Here is a 21,893-nt window from a genome sequence, read left to right as displayed (position 1 = left end):
CTCCTGCATCATCTTATTGTCTGACAGTGTTAGTCGTGCAGTTGACGCTGGTTGGTTGGTTGATTGAATGAAAGACTATAAGGCAGTGTGTACTGTTTAATGAGTTCTGTTAGGCACTTAGGAAGTGCTAGAGGAGTTCAGTTAGGGTTGTAGTTCTCGCCCTGGCTGTGCATCAGAATTACCTAGAGTGTGCTTTTGAAATATGAAGGCCCAAGCTCCACTTTCATGTGCTTATCTTGGTCTTAGTAGAACCTAAGTGTGTTTATATAACATTTAAAAGATGACCATAATATACACCCAGGTTTAAGAATCATTGCCTTAGAAAAATCAGGTTTGGACTGGATGCCTATAATCCTAGCATTTTGGGAGGCCAAGACAAGAGAATTGCTTGAGCTCAGGAGTTCAAAACCAGCCTGGGCAACATAATGAGACCTTATCTCTACAAAAAAAAAAAAAATTATATATATATTATATACATACACACACACACACATACATATATACACATATGTGTACATATGCGTATATATCTACCAAATATATATATACACATATATGTGTACATATACATATATGTGTGTATATATATAAAATCAGGTTTGTATTTTTGAAGGAAATGGTATATAGCTCAACCTTGAAGACTACATTTTGGTAGGTACTGAAATCTGTGCCAGAATCTATATCAATCAGGATTTTACCAGGTCTTTTGACTGACCTCTGGAGAATGCCCACACAGAAATGGAGAGTAATCTCCTTTACTTGAAAGTCACCTGATTGTGGATGTTAACCACATCTACAAAATACCTTTACAGCAACACCTTGATTAGTATTTGACTGCATAATAAATGAGTACCATAGCCTAGCCAAGCTGATATCTAACTATCACAGTGGATGTATTACAGGAGGGTGCCCAAATAGCATTACATGAACATATCAGTGAAGGTAGAAATGAGTGGGTGTGCCCAGTTTGCATTGAGCCTAGAGTTGATCTTGGGAAGTGAGAGGAGAGGATGTTGGAAAGATAATGTGGAATGTAGAAATGTTGGACTAAAGAGTTTGGGCTTTTGAGCAGAAGAGAGAAAACAATGCTGTAGCAGTGCTGTCCAACAGAACTTTTTCTCATGGTGGAAATGTTCTGCCTCTGTGCTAACACGATAGCCACTGACCACACATGGGTATGGAGACAACTTGTGATGCAGCTATTGAGGCCAAAGAACTGAATTTTTAATTAATTCTTATTCGTGTAATTTCAATAGCCATGTGTGGCTCATGTCTACTGTGTGGGAAAGCACCACTGTAGAGGGAGTATTCTGGTGGGAGGATGCATGACAAACTGGGGGAGAAGCAACGTGCAGACAGTCCAGTTAGGAGATGACCATAATAGTCCCAGTGGGGACTGGGCAGAAGCAGGGAATATGGAAAGGAGAGTTGGGGGTGAGGGAGAAGTGAATCAAAGATAATCTTACATTGACCATTTCTCTTTCTGGCCACTCCTGTTTCACTTCCTGCCCTATGTCACCCAAGCACTTCCTCTCCGTTAGATTCCTCAGAGCTGAGCCCCACTCATCTTTTCTCACTCACTCTCCTCCTCACACTCACTTCCTCAGCTTCCATGATGAGCTCTGTGTTGACAACTCCCAAGTTTATCCTTTTCTTAAATCTTTACTCTCAGCCCTGCATGCTGATACTGCCACATAGAAACCTCAGGGACTTAGTCTTTTCCTCCTAATCTTTTTCTCTTCCAGTTCTCTGAATGTTGATAAATGTAATCATCATCCTCTCAGCCGCTCAAGCCAGAAACCTCAGGATCTTTGACACCCTGTTGATAATTGAGGCTCTCTCACCCCCATCCAGTTAATCACCAGGGTCTGCTGATTCTAGGTATAAATTATAGCTTCAATCTGTCCCTTACTCCTCATCTCCATTGCTAACCTCCTCAGGTAGGCTCCACCTTTCTTCCCTGGACTCATAGTCTTCCCATTACCACTTTTGCCACACACTGAGCTGTTCTCTAAATAATTCCTTTAATAATAAAAATCAGATTTATTTATTTCTTCTGTGAGGTGTGATGGAATTTTCCCGTTAATTTATCTGCCACATTACAGAATGTCACAGGATAAAGGGTTAATTAATTTCAGTTAATTTATTTAATAATATTTGTCCATTTAATGTTTCCATAGCCCTGTTGAGCGGACTGTTGGGAAATATCACTAAAAAGATGGCACAGTCTATATCCCTTTGAGGCATATATTCCAATGAGAAAGACAGACATTAATCAAATAATTACACAAATAACTCAACAATTAAAGTTGTGAGAAGTGACATTTAAGGAGAAGTATAAGGTGTGCTGTGAGCATATAAGGAGTAAACCTCAGCTAGCTGCAGGACCAGGGAATATCTCCATGAAGAGGAAAGGGAGCAAAGGAGATTCTAGGAAGAGGGAACTGCATGTGCAAAGATAGGAGGGAAATACTTTTCTTCAATAGAATACAATTTAAAATGTTAATAGAATATAGAAACTGACAACTGCATTTGGATGGAATGGAGTCTTGAATTTTCTGGAAACGACTTAGTCTATTGCCACCTAATTATGAAACTTGAATAAAATGGTTATATTAAATACTTTGACATGTTACCTCAAGTCAATTCAATAATCTGTTGGCTCACTTTCTTAGGTGTTATAGATTAAAAGTAAGTATTTTTTTCCTTCAGTATTATATTCCAATTAAGATGATACTATATGTACATAAAAATACATGACATATATATGTATTATATTATACTATTATAACATATGATGTAAAATTAAGAGCCAAAATGGTATAAAAAAGCAGTTCTAAATTTTTAATATTCTTACACTTCACACTCTAAATAGAAAAGTATCGACCTCAGAGTTTTTTTAATGTGGATATATCTGTTGATATCTACTATATTAGAACTTAAAACACTTAAAACAGAAATTTAAAAAATATGTATTAATTCATGTGAATATAACATACACATTAATATAAATATGTAGAATGTCTTCTAAAACAGTAAGAAGGGTATCATTTTTTATACATTTTGCAGATCTCTTTAAGAAAAGACAGCTGGATTCTTTTTATATGTGTGTATATATATATATATATATATATATATTTATTTATTTATTATACTTTAAGTTCCAGGGTACATGTGCACAACCTGCAGGTTTGTTACATATGTATACATGTGCCATGTTGGTGTGCTGCATCCATTAACTCGTAATTTATATTAGGTGTATCTCCTAATGCTATCCCTCCCCCCTCCCCCCACCCCACAACAGGCCCCCGTGTGTGATGTTCCCCTTCCTGTGTCCAAGTGTTCTCATTGTTCAATTCCCACCTATGAGTGAGAACATGAAGTGTTTGGTTTTTTGTCTTTGCGATAGTTTGCTGAGAATGATGGTTTCCAGCTTCAACCATGTCCCTGCAAAGGACATGAACTCATCATTTTTTATGGCTGCATAGTATTCCATGGTGTATATGTGCCACATTTTCTTAATCCAGTCTATCATTGTTGGACATTTGGGTTGGTTCCAAGTCTTTGCTATTGTGAATAGTGCCGCAATAAACATACGTGTGCATGTGTCTTTGTAGCAGCATGATTTATATTCCTTTGGGTATATACCCAGTAATGGGATGGCTGGGTCAAATGGTATTTCTAGTTCTAGATCCCTGAGGAATCGCCACACTGTCTTCCACAACGGTTGAACTAGTTTACAGTCCCACCAACTGTGTAAAAGTGTTCCTATTTCTCCACATCCACTCCAGCACCTGTTGCTTCCTGACTTTTTAATGATCGCCATTCTAACTGGTGTGAGATGATACCTCATTGTGGTTTTGATTTGCATTTCTCTGAAGGCCAGTGATGATGAGCATTTTTTCCTGTGTCTGTTGGCTGCATAAATGTCTTCTTTTGAGAAGTGTCAGTTCATATCCTTTGCCCACTTTTTGATGGGGTTGTTTGTTTGTTTTCTTGTAAATTTGTTTGAGTTCTTTGTAGATTTTGGATATTAGCCCTTTGTCAGATGAGTAGATTGCAAAAATTTTCTCCCATTCTGTAGGTTGCTTGTTCACTCTGATGGTAATTTCTTTTGCTGTGCAGAAGCTCTTTAGTTTAATTAGATCCCATTTGTCAATTTTGGCTTTTGCTGCCATTGCTTTTGGTGTTTTAGACATGAAGTCCCTGCCCATGCCTGTGTCCTGAATGGTATTGCCTAGGTTTTCTTCTAGGGTTTTTATGGTTTTAGGTCTAACATTTAAGTCTTTAATCCATCTTGAATTAATTTTTGTATAAGGTGTAAGGAAGGGATCCAGTTTCAGCTCTCTACATATGGCTAGCCAATTTTCCCAGCACCATTTATTAAATAGGGAATCCTTTCCCCATTGCTTGTTTTTGTGAGGTTTGTCAAAGATCAAATAGTTGTAGATGTGTGGTATTATTTCTAAGGGCTCTGTTCTGTTCCATTGGTCGATATCTCTGTTTTGGTACCAGTACCATGCCGTTTTGATTACTGTAGCCTTGTAGTATAGTTTGAAGTCAGGTAATGTGATGCCTCCAGCTTTGTTCTTTTGGCTTAGGATTGACTTGGCAATGCGGGCTTTTTTTTGGTTCCATATGAACTTTAAAGTAGTTTTTTCCAATTCTGTGAAGAAAGTCATTGGTAGCTTGATGGGGATGGCATTGAATCTATAAATTACCTTGGGCAGTATGGCCATTTTCACGATATTGATTCTTCCTACCCATGAGCATGGAATGTTCTTCCATTTGTTTGTGTCCTCTTTTATTTCCTTGAGCAGTGGTTTGTAGTTCTCCTTGAGGAGGTCCTTCACATCCCTTGTAAGTTGGATTCCTAGGTATTCTCTTTGAAGCAATTGTGAATGGGAGTTCACTCATGATTTGGCTCTCTGTCTGTTATTGGTGTATAAGAATGCTTGTGATTTTTGCACATTGATTTTGTATCCTGAGACTTTGCTGAAGTTGCTTATCAGCTTAAGGAGATTTTGAACTGAGCCGATAGGGTTTTCTAGATATACAATCATGTTATCAGCAAACAGGGACAATTTGACTTCCTGTTTTCCTAATTGAATGTCCTTTATTTCTTTCTCCTGCCTGATTGCCCTGGCCAGAACTTCCAACACTATGTCGAATAGGAGTGGTGAGAGAGGGCATCCCTCTCTTGTGCCAGGTTTCAAAGGGAATGCTTCCAGTTTTTGCCCATTCAGTATGATATTGGCTGTGGGTTTGTCATAAATAGCTCTTATCATTTTGAGATACATTCCATCAATACCTAGTTTATTGAGAGTTTTTAGCATGAAGAGCTATTGAATTTTGTCGAACGCCTTTTCTGCATCTATTGAGATAATCATGTGGTTTTTGTCTTTGGTTCTGTTTATATGCTGGATTACGTTTATTGATTTGTATATGTTGAACCAGCCTTGCATCCCAGGGATGAAGCCTACTTGATCACAGTGGATAAGCTTTTTGATGTGCTGCTGGATTTGGTTTGCCAATATTTTATTGAGGATTTTCACATCGATGTTCATCAGGGATATTGGTCTAAAATTCTTTTTTTGTTGTTGTGTCTCTGCCAGGCTTGGTATCAGGATGATGCTGGCCTCATAAGATGAGTTAGGGAGGATTCCCTCTTTTTCTATTGATTGGAATAGTTTCAGAAGGAATGATACCAGTTCCTCCTTGTACCTCTGGTAGAATTCGGCTGTGAATCCATCTGGTCATGGCCTTTTTTTGTTGGTAAGCTATTAATTATTGCCTCAATTTCAGATCCTGTTATTGGTCTATTCAGAGATTCAACTTCTTCCTGGTTTAGTCTTGGGAGGGTGAATGTGTCCAGGAATTTATCCATTTCTTCTAGATTTTCTAGTTTATTGGTGTAGAAGTGTTTGTAGTATTCTCTGATGGTAGTTTGTATTTCTGTGGACTCGGTGGTGATATCCCCTTTATCATTTTTTATCGTGTCTATTTGATTCTTCTCTCTTTTATTCCTTATTAGTCTTGCTAGCGGTCTATCAGTTTTGTTGATCTTTTCAAAAAACCAGCTCCTGGATTCATTGATTTTTTTGAAGGGTTATTTGTGTTTCTATCTCCTTCAGTTCTTCTCTGATCTTAGTTATTTCTTGCCTTCTGCTAGCTTTTTAATGTGTTTGCTCTTGCTTCTCTAGTTCTTTTAATTGTGATGTTAGGGTATCAATTTTAGATCTTTCCTGCTTTCTCTTGTGGGCATTTAGTGCTAATAATTTCCCTCTATGCACTGCTTTAAATGCGTCCCAGAGATTCTGGTATGTTGTGTCTTTTTTCTCGTTGGTTTCAAAGAACATCTTTATTTCTGCCTTCATTTCGTTATGTACCCAGTAGTCATTCAGGAGCAGGTTGTTCAGTTTCCATGTAGTTGAGCGGTTTTGAGTGAGTTTCTTAATCCTGAGTTCTAGTTGGATTGCACTGTGGTCTGAGAGACAGTTTGTTATAATTTCTGTTATTTTGCATTTGCTGAGGAGTGCTTTACTTCCAACTACGTGGTCAGTTTTGGAATAGGTGTGGTGTGGTGCTGAGAAGAATGTATATTCTGTTGATTTGGGGTGGAGAGTTCTGTAGCTATCTATTAGGTCCACTTGGTGCAGAGCTGAATTCAGTTCCTGGATATCCTTGTTAATTTCTGTCTCGTTGATCTGTCTAATGTTGACAGTGGGGTGTTAAAGTCTCCCATTATTATTGTGTAGGAGTCTAAGTCTCTTTGTAGGTCTCTAAGGACTTGCTTTATGAATCTGGGTGCTCCTGTATTGGGTGGATATATATTTAGGATAGTTAGGTCTTCTCGTTGAATTAATCCCTTTACCATTATGTAATGGCCTTCTTTGTCTCTTTTGATCTTTGTTGGTTTAAAGTCTGTTTTATCAGAGACTAGGATTGCAACCCCTGCCTTTTTTTGTTTTCCATTTGCTTGGTAGATCTTCCTCCATCCCTTTATTTTGAGCCTATGTGTGTCTCTGCACGTGAGATGGGTTTCCTGAATACAGCACACTGATGGGTCTTAACTCTTTATCCAATTTGCCAGTCTGTGAAAGACAGCTGGATTCTTATATCTGCTTCTGCACTTAAAAGTTGCAATATATTGTTTTGGTTGAAGTACATGAAGATGATTCAGTCTTACATAGACAGGTAGTCAGTAAAAGGAAGCGTATTTTAAAGCCTTTTCAGATAATTGTGGATGTTCTTCTTGGATTGCACAATGAAACTCAACAAGTGGTAGTTTATAAAGGTTAGTTGCAATGTGGAATGTTGAAACTGTATTAATAAATTTTCGCTACTTGCCTTACATTTTGAAAGGACCTTTACCCAAGCATGATTTTTGCCACCATGCTTAGGTCAGTTGGAAGGTATCGATTCACTAAGTTAAGCAGATTTTACAAATGTTTATTCATTTCATTATATGATATGAAAAAAAATCACATTTGTTAACATTACCTTCAGTCTCAACAGAAAAGTCATTGACAATTAGGAAGCTGTCAAATTCACAGTGGTGAATTTAATTGTCCTAAATTCTAATATTTGGTTGAAAACTTGTATTTTGTCACTAACAGGAAATGTTGTCAGTTGTTTTCCTTGAAATGACAGTCGCGTGTTGTTCATTTTCGAGAAAGTATCTGCTGAATACTCGTCTGTGTAACCAAGTTTTGTGTCAGTCATCTGTCAAGTAAAAATGGTATTCTGTGGGAAAAAAAAAAGGCAGTTTTAATGCACAACTCAAAAATCCTGCAATCCCTTTCCCTTGAGACAATCATCATACTTCTGTGTGCAACGGAAATGCTGAATGGGTACTTCCATTTCTCCCCACAGAATATTAAAAAGATGTGTACTCAATGCTCAAGATTTAGTAAAGTTAGTACTTATTACTGCGCCATCAAGAACATTCTTAAGGGAAGTGACAACTTGTTTTTTTCACTGTGAGCATGTGGTGGTGAAGAATGCCTGGTAGTCCAGTCTGGTGCCAATGTGGGATTGTGCTAAGGTGCTGGCAGTTTTACCCACAATGACTTTTGCACCATCATTGCAGATGGTAATGCAGTTAGAAAGGCAAATAACATCTAGTATTATTATGAAAATGGTTTTGATCTTGCAGGTTCCCCAGAGGTCTGTGGAGCACACATCCATTGGCACAGAGGGTGATACGAGAAGAGAGAAAGAAACATGAACCCAAGTTGGTAGGAAGGCTTGGAAGTTCTTCCAAGGAAGAACTGAGCTGGACCTTAAAGGAGAGTTAAGATTTGGATAGGTGGTAAGGAGTAGGTGGTTAGGAGAGCAGGAGAGGATTTCAGGACAGAGAAACCATGGGAGCAAAGGAGTAGAGAGAGGAAGGACCATGACATAGTCAAAAGACTAATGAGAAAGATAGTTGGGTTGGAAGGTTGGGAATGGGGAGTAATGGTTTATAAAATGTGGCATATAATCAGATTATAAGGCATTTGAAAAGTTTGGACTTCCTCTAGAGGTTGCTGGGAGTAACTAATGGTTTTTGACCCCTTCTGTGACTTGCTGAGCATATTGGTTTAGGAACATCTTTCTGGTGGCAGTGTAAAAGGTAAATTGGTGAACAGGAGAACTGGATGCAAGGAGACCAGTGGGTTGTTAACTGTAACCTCATTAGTAGCGGTCAAGAGCACAGACTAGAACGATGGCAATAGATGGAACAGATTGAAAGCTAAACTAACTGCCTCAGAGGTAGAGGCAATATGAGAACTAAAGATGAAAAAGTCAAAGGTCACCTATATTTTATATTGCGTAACCCCAACTGCTTGCCAAGGACATTGTCTATTAGGGAAATGTAAAAAAAATTGGGTGCTTTTATATATGGTCCCACATATGACTTTATCCTCCCAAAAAATCAGAATGCTTCCTTTTTTCCAATAGCAGGACTATATCATTGAACGTATTTTCCTTTTGCCCTGCTGCCAAGAGGCTTTGTGCCAGTTTTCATGTTAAGATCACAACAACTACAATTGTCTCAATGGTTAGTACATTTTCTTCCTCCTACCTTCTCTGGCTCTGGTTCTGTTTATAATTCTTTAATGGTATTGTATTTATTCTTCTTGACGCCAGATGTCTTACGTCTTCTTTTGAAAGAGGCTAGGAGAAGGGGAGAATACAATTTAATTGCTCTTAACATATTTTATTCTTTTGTGGAATAAGGCCCTCCTCTTTATCACACTTTACTCAGAATCTGAAGAAAGACTAAAAGCCTCTGATGTCCAAAACCAAAGCACTACTCCTTAATTTGAGAGAATTTCAACAAATTCAGTTAATCTGGTTGCCCAATTCAAAGCATGTTAGAAGCAGCAGGTAATAGGGTAACACAACACCTATTAAAGACAGGTAAATTGATAGCTAAAAGAAGTAATCCCTGATAATCTGAGTAACAATAGAGAGAAGAAGCAAGATGCAGGTGGAAGTTTCTGATGATTATAAGCTATGTGAATGTACCCAACACAGGTAGTAATGAACAAAGAACGGTTACCTGTTAAGGTAGAGAATACCATTGTGAAAGCTCACATTTATTGAGCTTTTACTATATTCCAGGTTTTGTGCCATTGCCTTGCATGCATCATCTCACTTAATCTTCACAATAACCCTGCCTTTCTATGATTTTCCCTTTTTACAAATGAGTCAGTTTAGTTTTAAAGAGATACAATATACACACAAAGGCACATGGCTAGTTGTACATGGCATAGTTAAGGTTTGAAGCTAGTAGCTCTGCCAGATACCAAAGTCTGTGTTCTTTATTCTCATTTTGGACTCTCTTCATTTACCTGCTAAATAATAATAGCTTATGTTCAATATATCCTCTTTTAAGAGAGTTTTGTAAGGTTTTTTTTAATTTACTATCTATAGTCAGCTGAAAACATTTTTTCATCACTGTTTTTTTTGTTGTTGTTGTTGTTGTATTTTTTATTTTTATTTTTTTGAGACAGAACTTTGCTCTTGGTGCCCAGGCTGGAGTGCAATGGCACGATCTTGGCTCACTGCAACCTCCGCCTCCCAGGTTCAAGCAATTCTCCTGCCTCAGCCTCCCGAGTAGCTGGGATTACAGACATGCACCACCACGCCTGGCTAATTTTGTAATTTTTAGTAGAGACGGAGTTTCTCCATGTTGAGGCTGGTCTCCAACTCCTGACCTCAGGTGATCCGCCACCTCGACCTCCCAAAGTGCTGGGATTACAGGCGTGAGTCACCACGCTTAGCCTGCACCACTGTTTTAAATGAGACATTCATTTTTTAAAATTGTGTTTTGGAAACATCTGTGCATCCCTATTTCCACACCACAAAGAACAGCCATTCTTGTAAACTGCTTTTTGAGTTAAAGGAAGAAAAGTAATATCTATATAAAACATGAATCAACTGGTAGGAATTGTCACAATCCTTTGCTTTGCTGGGCACTAGGTACTCTGATTTGTTTTTCTTCCTCTAGCTTTGAATGAAGTTGTAAACGTTGATTTCCAGAGCAGTCGTCTGAGATTATGGCCCAGGGGTACACGTGACATAAGCGGTTGACTAGGGAATTACAGATTATGACAGTACTCTTGAGTAGCTGAAAAGCTAAAAATAGCCCAGGGCAGTTCTAAGACTGGAAATGGAAACCTACTGTAAAAGATGAGTTCACCAAAGAAATTGTACCAGGAAAAACCCTTAGATGACTTTCAAACGTGTCACTATGGGAGTGACAGATTGTAACATTAAGGGAAGCTGCAGAAGAATTATCTGAGAACCTAGTAAAGAACCCAAGACTTCCTACTTTGGTTATGCCCCCACTTACACCTTATTTATCTTCTTCATCTCAGCTTAAGTCTAAATAGCTATAGCTTAAAATTTGAGGGACTGCTAACCTGACACAGGTGTCTACTAACTTGACACAGTCACATGTGACACAGGTGACTTAGAAAAGGTGGGCAATTCACAGCTATCGATTTGGTGACTGATTTGGTATTTGTGAGTCGTGACCAGTTTTGTGGTCTAAGAACCAAACATAGGTAAGCTAAAGATAGTTGAAGTATATAATTAAGAAGAATCAGAGGATGAGCGGAGGAGAACATACAGTTACGAAGTCAAGCTACATTTGTTGTTCCATAAAACTAAGGATCTTAAAGTTTGTGGATAGAATATTGTGAAAGTTCACTAAATCATAAAGAATCTGGTTGTAGCAATATTATTTTGGTTCCAACTGATTCCAGAATATAAGATTGGAGCTATTTCTTTAAAAGTTTAGAAATGTAATTTAGGACAACTCTCTTGTCTAAGTGGAAAACCTACAGATCATTATTCCTCAGGAGACGGTACAAACTGAAAATGCTCACAGGGTCAAAAAAGCTTGAAGTAAGCATGGCTGGATATTAAATCCATAGTGGATATTAAAGCAAGATGCCTTGAGGATATTTGAACCTTAAGAGTTTAGCCTCTAGGAGGATAATCATTCACTCTCACAAATGTCCTTTTTTACCACCTGTCTTGTTTTATTATATCTATCTTTTGTAATGCTTTATTGGGAATATCTTAAAGTTTGATCTCTCCTACATTTCTTTTACCAACATTACCACTTCCAGATGAGAACAGTGCAAATGGATGATGATGTCTTCTAGAAAAGGAGAGTATAAAAACAACCACTATAGGCATTTTCACATTTTTTTTCTTTTCATTTATTGACTATTTATTGTTCTGCTTTTCTGCAGATCACCTCTAAGGAAGGCTAAATTGAGATTTTTAAAATGATCAAAAGTCTGTGGGAAAACAGGAAAGCCAAATATATATATATTTAGTCATGCTAATGAAAATTACAATTATAACTCTGTGGGTTTACGAAAAAGATTCAGTAAGAGTCCTCTACCCCATAAGAAGGCTCCTAACTCAGCATCTTCCACCCTTGTTAATTAATGACATTTAAGGAAGTTTTATTTTAAATGTCATTTCAAAGTTCTGTTTTCATATTTCCTCTACCCTTTTTCAGAAATTTAAAGAATACTGAAAATCCTATGAGAACTCCATTTGATAAAAGTACTGCTTCCTTGGCATGAACTAGAGGGAAATATTTAATACTCATTATGCTCAAGGCATTGCGCCTTCATCCTTACCAGGGTCTAAAATGTGGTATTCTAATGATAGAACTCTAGAGTTTAACACAGGCAAATGGAAACAGAGGTAAAATCAGGAAGCCATTGATATGTGAACATTCCCTTGCATACAAGGCATTTCATGGCACAATCTAATGGTATTTATAAGTGAACTACATCTATCCTTGATGAGAAATGACTGAAAATAACAAGTTCAGGACTAGTTATAGCCATTTACTTACATAAAACACAAGACTGTTTTTTAAGAATTTCTACATGTTTTAACTTGCAACAGAAATTATTTGTATACCAATAATAAGTAGTATGTTTTGAATCTAAAGAAATATGTGAGTCAAAATACACAATTGATAACCTGGTAGTTATGCAGGCGGCATGTAAATTATAATGGAAAGTCGGTCAACAGGCTGGTGCCCTTCTAAAATTAGCATGCCACATTCCAGTTGAGTGTCCACATTACAGAAAACATGCTCACCTTGCTAAACCCAGGGCTGCCTGACGGTGCCCTGAAATATTTCTCCCTTTTCCTTTCGGGACTAATTTAGTAAAAATGAACTCTTTCAAGGTCACTGTATACATCATTCCCTATTTTGTTTTTCATGACCAAAACCCCAGATTGTGCTGGGACACCATCCACTCCCAGCAGCTGCTGCCCCTTCTGAAGCTGTCTTATTCACCCACCTTGTTCAAATGGATACCAGGGTTCACAGTGGCTGTAAATCACACCATTTCTGGGTTTGGATTGCTTGGTGCAAGCACCATCCAGGGATGCATAGGAACCTCTCATAACCAGTCTCTCCATAACTCAGGTTGAGTGCTTCCTTTGAAGAGATATTTGGTGCCCTCCCCCACTTAGCAGTCTTCTCTTAGCAGACAGAAGCCCCATACTGAACCACATGGAATCATATAGGCCTAGTCTGTATTGCCCTTTACCCCACTTACTCAGTTACCTGTGTGGTTTTCAGGATTTCATCAGTAAGAAGACCCAAGACAATCTACTGAAAAGTGTTTAAATAATAAGATTGTTCAAGTAAGTGAAAGATAGTAATAAGCACTCCACACAAAAAAAAGAGTATTTCATTTGGGCAGTATCCATAGCAAAGTTAGAGCTCTCTAGTTAAAAGGTGTACATGAAAAAAACAAAATACATATTTTGACTATCATATTGGGAAAAGTAGAAAACACTGAAGTCAAATGAGGGTGGAGCAAAGCACTCATACCCTCTGATGGATATGTTGATTTTATAAATATTTTGGATGACAGTTTAGCAACCAATGTATCAAAAGCTTTTAAAAAGCCTGTGCCACTTAAAATCTGCTTCTGGAATTTAGTAATTGAACATGTGCACAGATACATATGTACAAAGATGCTCATTGCAGCAGTGTTTATAAAGGCAGAAAATTGGAAACTACTTCTGTGCTCATCAGTGGAGGAACTGTTTTACTAAATTATATTGCAGCTATTACACATGTTGTAAAGCTTTCTATAAAGCTAGCAAGTGTCTATAATAGATGTTTATAAAACAGTATGTATAATATGGTATCATTTTGGTTAGTGTGTTTGTGTGCTCTTGCATGCATGTATGTCCATCTAAGCCTGAAAGGATGTACTCCAAAATTTTAAGAAACTTAGCTCATGTCTAGGAGATGGGATTACATATGACTTTTATTTTTTTCTGTATACTTTTTTTGTATCTTCAGAATTTTTTTGTGTTGAGTATATATTTTATCAGAAAAAAAAAATTTTATTCTAAGAAAAAAATAAACCTGAGCCCTTGAGTTCTCAGCAGAGAACTCAAGGTGAACAAGCCAGACCTGGCCACTAATCTTCAGAAGCTGATAGTGTGGTTTAACAGGGCAGGAAGCAGACAGTGTGATTTGTACAAAAATCATTCTGGGCCATTCCTGAGTACACCTTGATCATCATAGAGTCACAACCAAGGGATGTTCTTGGAACATCCTGACACATTTGACTCTAAAACAGACTTGGAGTCCAAGCTTCAGGATGCATTTTCATCCTTGAATGGGCTCCTTTTCCACTGTGCTTCTTTGCTGTCTGCACATTCCTGAATGCCTGGTCGGGTCAAAAACAAGCTCATTTACTCCCTACAGCACACACCATTTACTGAGCTGACTTCCTGTGTGGCTCCCCTGTGTGTCCAGAGTTACTACTATGTTACTTCCTTTTCTCCCCACCCCAGCTTCCACAGTACTTGTCTTTCCACCTTCGGAAGTCAGCCTTCCATACCTGCAGTTCTTGGCACTTTTTTGGCTCAATTATTACTGTTTTTCTTGAACTTTGTAGTTTGCATTTTGATAAAAATGAAAAAAATTTGACCTAGTGTCTTCTATCTCTGCAATATTTTTGCACCGTTTTGTTGGAAAAAACGTTCTACTTATTACTCATGCCTTGACTCTGATGCCTGAGCTCTGCAACAGTTAGGAAAAACACTTAGGAATATGTGTCATTCATAACTGCATGGCATGTAAATAAAATTTTATTATGTTTCATATTTTGTGAAATCTAAATATTTACATAAAGGCTTTTGCTTCTACTCTTTTGTTTCCCTAGAACTTGCTATGTACCTGGATTCACAATTTACTGAAAAATAGAAGATTCCATATTTTTACTTTAGTAGTTGTCTATTATTACAGTTTTTTTCCCTTTGTGTTCTTCTTGGAATTAACTACTTTTTCTTGTCTTAAAAATTGTAGAGAGCCCCATGTCTTTTCCATATTTGCACATCAGTTACACTTCAAATTATGTGAATGTTTTGATACTTACTTTTCATAGTGTAATTCTTCAGCTTTATTGTTAGACAGTAAACCTTTCTTGCATCCTGCTAGGCGTAAAGGTTGAGAGACCATTAACCCAAATGAGCCTGGAATACTCTCCAATCTCAGTAAATGACAACCGTGTCAGGGGAGGAATAGGCTATTTGGGAATTCCGATACAGTAAGTCAATCTCACTTGCTGTCCAAGGCAACTTTCAAACACCCTTACACATAAACAAGAATTTGAGCAAAGATCCTAATCTGACTGCTTTTATTCATAATTTAACTTCAGCATTTTAACTATCTGTTTTTATTTAGGCCAGTTCCGTTATTTGTTACATATTCTTTCCAGGCTAGTGATATTAGTTTCTCCCTTTTTCCCCGTTATGTGGTAGAATGTCTTCTGCCAAGAGATAGGAAACCTGGATTTCACAGCAGTAGAGACTGGCACTCTTTTCTCTAGTATTGCATTCTAATAGTACCATATTGGAGTTTGACCTACTTATTACACACAGGCAAATGTTGCCAAGTCAGTGAGGTTTTCCTCCAAATAAAGGGCCATGGTCTTGCATCACACATGGGAGGTTTGCATGCAGACCAGATTATCTGGGAGCTAACTGCCAACCTGTGCCACTGTGCAAGGGAAGAGTGCCTGGAGCCATGTACAGATGTGGTTCTCATTCCAGGCCTAATTCTTCAGAACTTAACTTCAGTGAGCTCCTGCTGGACTCCACCAAAGGCAACAGAATGTGGGCTACAGAGAACAAGTTGCTTTTTGTACATTTTTCAGATGTTTGCAATGATGACCAGGTTTTCCTGACTATATTGCACTGGACCCCACTTCCCCTTTGTTCTTCTGAGAAATTATATATATATATTTTTCTCCATGCACAATTTTCCTCTAGCAATAGCCCTGGTTGTCACCCATAGTATAGTCCTCATTGAAAGTAAGAGAAATTGAATGGACCTAAAGGACTCTGTGGCTGAAATGAAAAAGACATGGCTCAGCATTTTCATATAGTTTTAAATACTCTTAAAGTTTATTGATTTGAAATAACTGAAATTGCAAATATAAGAATTGGATAGTGATATCAGCCTAAGACATGGATGTGTCTTTGTTTTCCTAGCCCTTTATTGCCCTGGATAGGAAAGGTCTCATGGCAGTCACGCTGTTTGTGCTTAGAATTCCTGGTTAAATGCACTGGATGAAGGTGCATTGAGATGGGTTACATCAGCAGCATTCATTCTGCTGGTGAAAAAACCTGCCAATTAGGAACTTCAGATACTGGTAATAAACCTTCATGTGTTCCACAGTGGAAAAGGGGAAAGGAATGATAAATATCACGTTTCATATAAGTATCAAAAAATATGTTTCCAAAAGTGAGAAGAAAAGGAGAAAGTGGTATGTGGTAAAATTGCGTAGCTTCTGTGCTAATTGATACTGAATGAAGAGGAGAATTAATCACATTTAATGAACACAATGTACAAGTTATACAAATGATGCAAAATGAAATCTTATCAGTTTTTAATGAATCATAGAAAACTTTTTAGTATCACTTAGTTAAAAAGCAGTCGATTCTTAACAAAATTAACATGAGCATTCTGACAAGCTGTGTGAGAACACAAATTCAAATCATTCCTCAGAGTAAATTAGAACAATTCTATCCAACTCCATATGTTAACAGGTATTTTTGTATTTGGTCTCTGTTCTGCCATCATTTCCTTTTAAACCATAAGGATTTTAAGCTCTAAACTAAAGGCTTCTATATTTTGTTGTTGCTGGTTCTTTTGGTTTTTTAAAATTTGTTTGCTAGGAATGAGGGACATCATTTGTAGATTAGGGGACGAACACCAGTGACTAGTGCAGCTTTTGTTTATATGGGAGTATCTTTTGGCATTTGTTTGAAGTTGTCCCATGATACCTTCTATAAAGCGGTGAAGTAGGTCCAAAAAAAAGTCATGAAAAATGGTAAAAGGTTAGAAAATAAGACATAAGAAGGATGAGATTTTCATCAACAGTGCTTTGTCTTAGATTTTTCTTCTTGTTAAATAAACTTCACTCCCTTGGATAGGCAGTTTTTTTTACTATGTTCGTTTTCAATCTTGATATGCCTTTGCTGCTTGAGGTGAAAATAATTCTGGGATGATTGTGTTACGTATGTAATATTGACATGTTCTCATGAGTTTATAGAATAATGCTGTACTATTCAATTCAAATACTTCCTTTCACCAAGAATAGACCATGTTTGCCATGTCAGTCATAGTGGCCATGACTGTTTGGTAAGCTAACTATAGTGGATGTATTTCTCTTTCACAATAAACCTATTAAAGCTTGAAAATTAACACTTACAAGTCAGCATTTTTTCAAAAAATTATATATTACAATTTGTTTTTCTGTTTTACACAGGAAGAATTTAATGGAAAACCTGACTCCCTCTTTTTTAATGATGGCCGGCGAAGAATTGACTTTGTTCTAGTATATGAGGATGAAAGCAGAAAAGAGACCAATAAAAAGGGTACAAATGAAAAACAAAGGGTAAGTTTTTATGCTATTTTCCTTTCTTTTTATTTCTTATATTGTAACATGAAAAAACTGCTATTTTGTATAAGTAATAAAGTGAAACTGGTGTTGAAATATCATACGCAAAACAGTTTCATATTTTCTCTGCTCATGTTTTCTCAAAGCATATTAACAAAACGTTTTTAAAATATGAATCAGAAACTTCCTCAGGCTCTTAACCTCATTTGGTTTCACAGCTGAAAGCAGACTTTCTTTCAAGGAATTGGACTTTCTATTGTACAGAAGAGATTTACCTTAAGCATGCCTGGCTATTCAATTAGGTGGCATAGGAAGCTAATGATTAATAATGACAAGTGTAATAACAACTAGCTTTCAATGTGTGCTCACTCAGGGATTGTACATACATTTGCATACATGTTCTCCTTTCATACAGCATGAAGTGGGTTCTATAATCACACCATTTTATGGATGATGGAGATGACCCTTAGGTTAGATGAATATACGAGGTCATGGAATCTAGTCTGGCAAGTGGTGAAGCCATGGTTCAAACTGTCTTGAATATGGAGACTGCTCTTGACCTCGCATTTTTCTCTGTTACCTCCCTTTCATTCATTGCATTGCCAGTCAAGCTGCTCTCTTCTCCCTTTCCTTTGCACCAAGCTTTTTTAAGTAAAGGGCCATCTTTATCTCAGGATATTAAAACAGTAGGGCAGGGTTATAAACAACTCCCTGGAACGTTTTTACCTGTACCCAAACTGCATTAAACTAAAACAGACCAAAAAAGAGTGCATATGTGTGTTACTTTCACCCACTTTAGAAATCATTCCTCATCCTTTTTTTCTTCCCCTTTTCACATATATGTGTGCTCTCTCCCTCTCTCTCTGTTCTCTCTCTCCCCACCCCCCCCCCCACACACACACAAAACTTTAATTGTCCGTGTCTAGACTGTCTCCTTGAAATATGCCAACTTTAAATCTATTGATTTTTGCCCATTCTTTCAAATCAAGTGATAAAACCTTTTAAAAAATGAAGTAATCAGTACTGTTTTATTCATCTGTTTGTTTCAGAGGGGGTTAAGTTTGGCATTTTATATTTGCATGGTGGAATAGAATGAGCCCAGACTTTGGAAACTGACCTTCAAGTTCTAATTCTGCCGCTCTGTTGGAGTAATTCTAGTTGTAACAAACAAGCTCCCAGATGACAGGGACTTAACACAAAAACAGAGTGTTTATTGTTCACGTCAAGGTCAAATGTAGCATCCCTGTTTGGCACATAGTTTGGGGTTGGGCCTCTGTCCTTTGCAGTTATCAAGAAACCCAAGCCTGACAGAAGCTCTGCCATTCCCCAGGTAGACTCCCGGGTCATCCCGAATATCAACATAGATAAATGGTAGATAAGATGAAGAAAGTACTCATGCTTGTTTACCACTTTGGCCTCAAAGTAACTACATCAGTTGTGCTCATATGCTACTGGTCAGAACTCAGAAGAGTGGAAAGTATCGTTTCTGGCTGGGTAGCTATGTGACTTAGGCAAATTTTCAAATCAATTTTTTTTTTCTTTTTTATGTTTGACATCTCTAAAATCAGTTGGATCTTACAAATGCTGTATCAAAATTTCATTGTTGAATTTTTTCTTATTAATACATAAAATATTGGCTCACCATACAATCAATGGCATTTTAGATTCAGGGAAATTGGATCCTAATTCTTAGCCTATATAATTATGGTTAAGATTAAATAAAATAACATATAGATGTTACATAATATTTTAGCATTATTAGATCATAAATTTTAATTCTTGTATCTTCCCATTTGGGATTTTCTTAAAATAATGCCCTGATATGAAAAGGCATGACTTTCCTGTTATTATACAATTTTATCACTAAAGTAAAACAGCTTAGGGTACTTTCATTTTCCTGTGGACACTAAGATATATTCTATGCAGTCATAGTCACCATCATCAAATATTCATTAAGCATCCATATGCCAATGGATCTGGATTGAGCAATATATAAAGTAAGTTAAACAGATCTAATCCATTAAAGTATAAAAGAAACAGTTCTGATTTTAAACAAGAGCTTTACTGCCATGATGAAGGGCCCTAGAGCTGCTTACATTAATCAGTTCTGCATTTGCTTCAGACAGAAACATAGGTCCCAAGGTAACTCTCATAAATAAGGAGGAAAAAAATCATCATTAATTTTGGCAATCCTTGAACTCATGGATTGATATACCTTGATGTTCATTTTTATAAGCTGTGCTTTGAAGTGTTTTCAGACTGTATTTGCACATATTACTTAATTTATATATACTTCACCGAAATTCAAAGCTTAACTTTGGAATCATGTTTTTCTTCATTGGAAAAACATTTGTGAGTTCCATTGTACTCCTTGTCAGGCCTTATTGAGGATTTAGGGCAATACCAAGGAAAGGCAATTCAAAATCCTGTTTTCTTTGAAAGAAAAACACTTATGTGTAAACCATATTGATTTCCTAAAGCAACCCCAAGCTTGACTCCACCAGAGTTTATCTAAAGGATATTGTTAAACACTTTGTAGGGCTGGAGAAAGATAGAAGTGACAGGGCTACAAACACCAAAAACATAGAGTATTTAAAAGGATGTATCATCCTTTGAGCAAAAAGAAAATAATTTTCTAGCCAGACCTCCAAATATCATGTAACTTGGGCCACTCATATGACCAAAAACACTTAAGAAACACAACACCTTCCTTTAAAAAGCATAAACCATTTACATTTAGATTTTACATGAGGATGATTGTAAGTTGCTTCAGCAACAAACGCTCGTTTAGTCTGTACTGAGCTTGGCACAGAATGTTTGAATGTTTTAAATCACAAATAACAGGAAAACCAAACTCAAAATGGCTTAAATGCTAAAAGGAAATAATTATTTTCTCATTTAAGTAGTCTAGAGATACAGCCATTTCTGGATTCGTTTATTGGCTCAATGAAGTCATTCCATCCTCCTGCTCTGCCATCCTCAATATTTTGGCTCTTAAATTGTCTTCCCTTGATTTTAAGATGGCTGCTGCAACTCCAGGTAGCCAGAGGCAGAGAGAAGGAATGCCCTTTCTCAGGGCTGTTTTTTAAGAGGGAAGAAAGCTCCTCTAGAAGGGCCCTTTGCAGATTTCCTTTCACAATTCATTGTCTGTTACAAGTCTCTTCCTAAATCAACTACTGGCAATATGAATGGAATTATTGCATAGGATTGGTCTTTCATCTCTTGAGTCACCTGATCACAGAATACCTAAAGAACAAGCAGGCTTTTCTTAGTAATAAAGAGGGAAGAATGGCTGTTCCGTAGGCAGCCAGCAGTATCTGGCACAGTAGATGATTAAATATATCTAAATATGTTTGATCCATATTGTAAAGAGCAAAGATGTTTTACATAAAACAAATTCCCATACATTTCTCCAACTCCTCTTGCTCAGTTTTGTTAGTAATTGCTGCTTTCTTCCAGAACTGCTAACAATCGGCAGAACTGATCTTTTGAATTTTGTTTTGTCTGATGCTTGCCTTCAAACCGATGTGTTAGTGACCAAGTAATGGTACAATTCAGATGAGGGTGAAGATGGGGAAGAGGTCTAGGTAGTACAAAAACAGTGGGAACAACCCTGAATATGATTTATTTATTTACTTTAAAAAAATTATCCATTCCTAAAAGTTAATGGAAAATTTATGTCCTTGAAGTTGAAAAGTTTATATATGGAAGTATATATTTGTATTTCATATCTGACCTTAAGAATTCTTTAGTGTGTGGCAAAAGGATCTGGCCAGTGGAGACTGTAGGATAGAGAATTTTTTTAAAATTAGTGATCAAAGTTAAATTTATCTAATTATAATTTAATTCAAACTTTCAAATACCGTGAGACAACTAACTGGTTATAGAGCCTGTGAGCTTCTAAAACTGTGATCCATTGTTTTGGATTAATCATCATGAGACCAGAACAGTTTTCCTAGAGTCTGGATGAGATCTCTTGGGAAATGTTTAAAAACTTACCAAAAAGTTTTACTATGATGAACATGATATATCCCTCCTTTTATTGAGATCTACTATCCTTTAAGTAAAGCTTTATAATACAGGTTAAGCATCCCAAATCCAAAATGCACCAAAACGCAAAACTTTTTGAGTGCTGACTTGACGTTCAAAAGAAATGCTTAGTGGATCATTTTGGATTTTCAGATGTGGGATGCTCAGCTGGTAAGTATAATGTAAATATTCCAATTTCTTAAAAAGTCCAAAATTAGAAATACTTCTAGTTCCAAGCATTTTGGATAAGAGATATTCAACCTGTAGTGTCCATGAAGATCTTGTACATTTTTATTAACTTTTTCCAATTATTGAAAATTTTGTTGCTATTGTCAGAGGCATTTTAAATGCAGTTATGATTTACTGTGTGTAAAAGAAGTCTATTGATTTCTATGAGTG

At 36.9% G+C, this 21,893-nt stretch overlaps 1 protein-coding gene and 1 long non-coding RNA gene across 14 annotated transcripts in view; one reads left to right on the top strand and one right to left on the bottom strand.

Annotated features, from left to right (window-relative positions):
• The window catches only part of ANO6 (anoctamin 6), a 216,726-nt gene that overhangs the window by 98,326 nt on the left and 96,507 nt on the right, over positions 1-21,893 (top strand). For all 13 annotated transcript variants that reach the window (XM_509014.8, XM_003313749.6, XM_009425570.5 and 10 more), the window contains one exon: positions 17,334-17,462. In XM_509014.8, the coding sequence (XP_509014.3) occupies positions 17,334-17,462 (129 nt within the window). The remainder of the gene's footprint in view (positions 1-17,333; positions 17,463-21,893) is intronic.
• The window catches only part of LOC129136537 (uncharacterized), a 35,064-nt gene continuing 20,833 nt past the window's right edge, over positions 7,663-21,893 (bottom strand). Inside the window, exons 2-3 of the long non-coding RNA XR_008538310.2 lie at positions 9,071-9,162; positions 7,663-7,746 (exon numbers count right to left, since the gene is read on the bottom strand). This is a non-coding gene — a long non-coding RNA (uncharacterized LOC129136537). The remainder of the gene's footprint in view (positions 7,747-9,070; positions 9,163-21,893) is intronic.

The sequence above is a fragment of the Pan troglodytes genome, chromosome 10 (genome assembly GCF_028858775.2).
Source record: "Pan troglodytes isolate AG18354 chromosome 10, NHGRI_mPanTro3-v2.0_pri, whole genome shotgun sequence".
Lineage (NCBI taxonomy): Eukaryota > Metazoa > Chordata > Mammalia > Primates > Hominidae > Pan > Pan troglodytes.
Note: the sequence above shows the minus strand (reverse complement) of the source record. Positions and strands in the feature narration are given on the sequence as shown.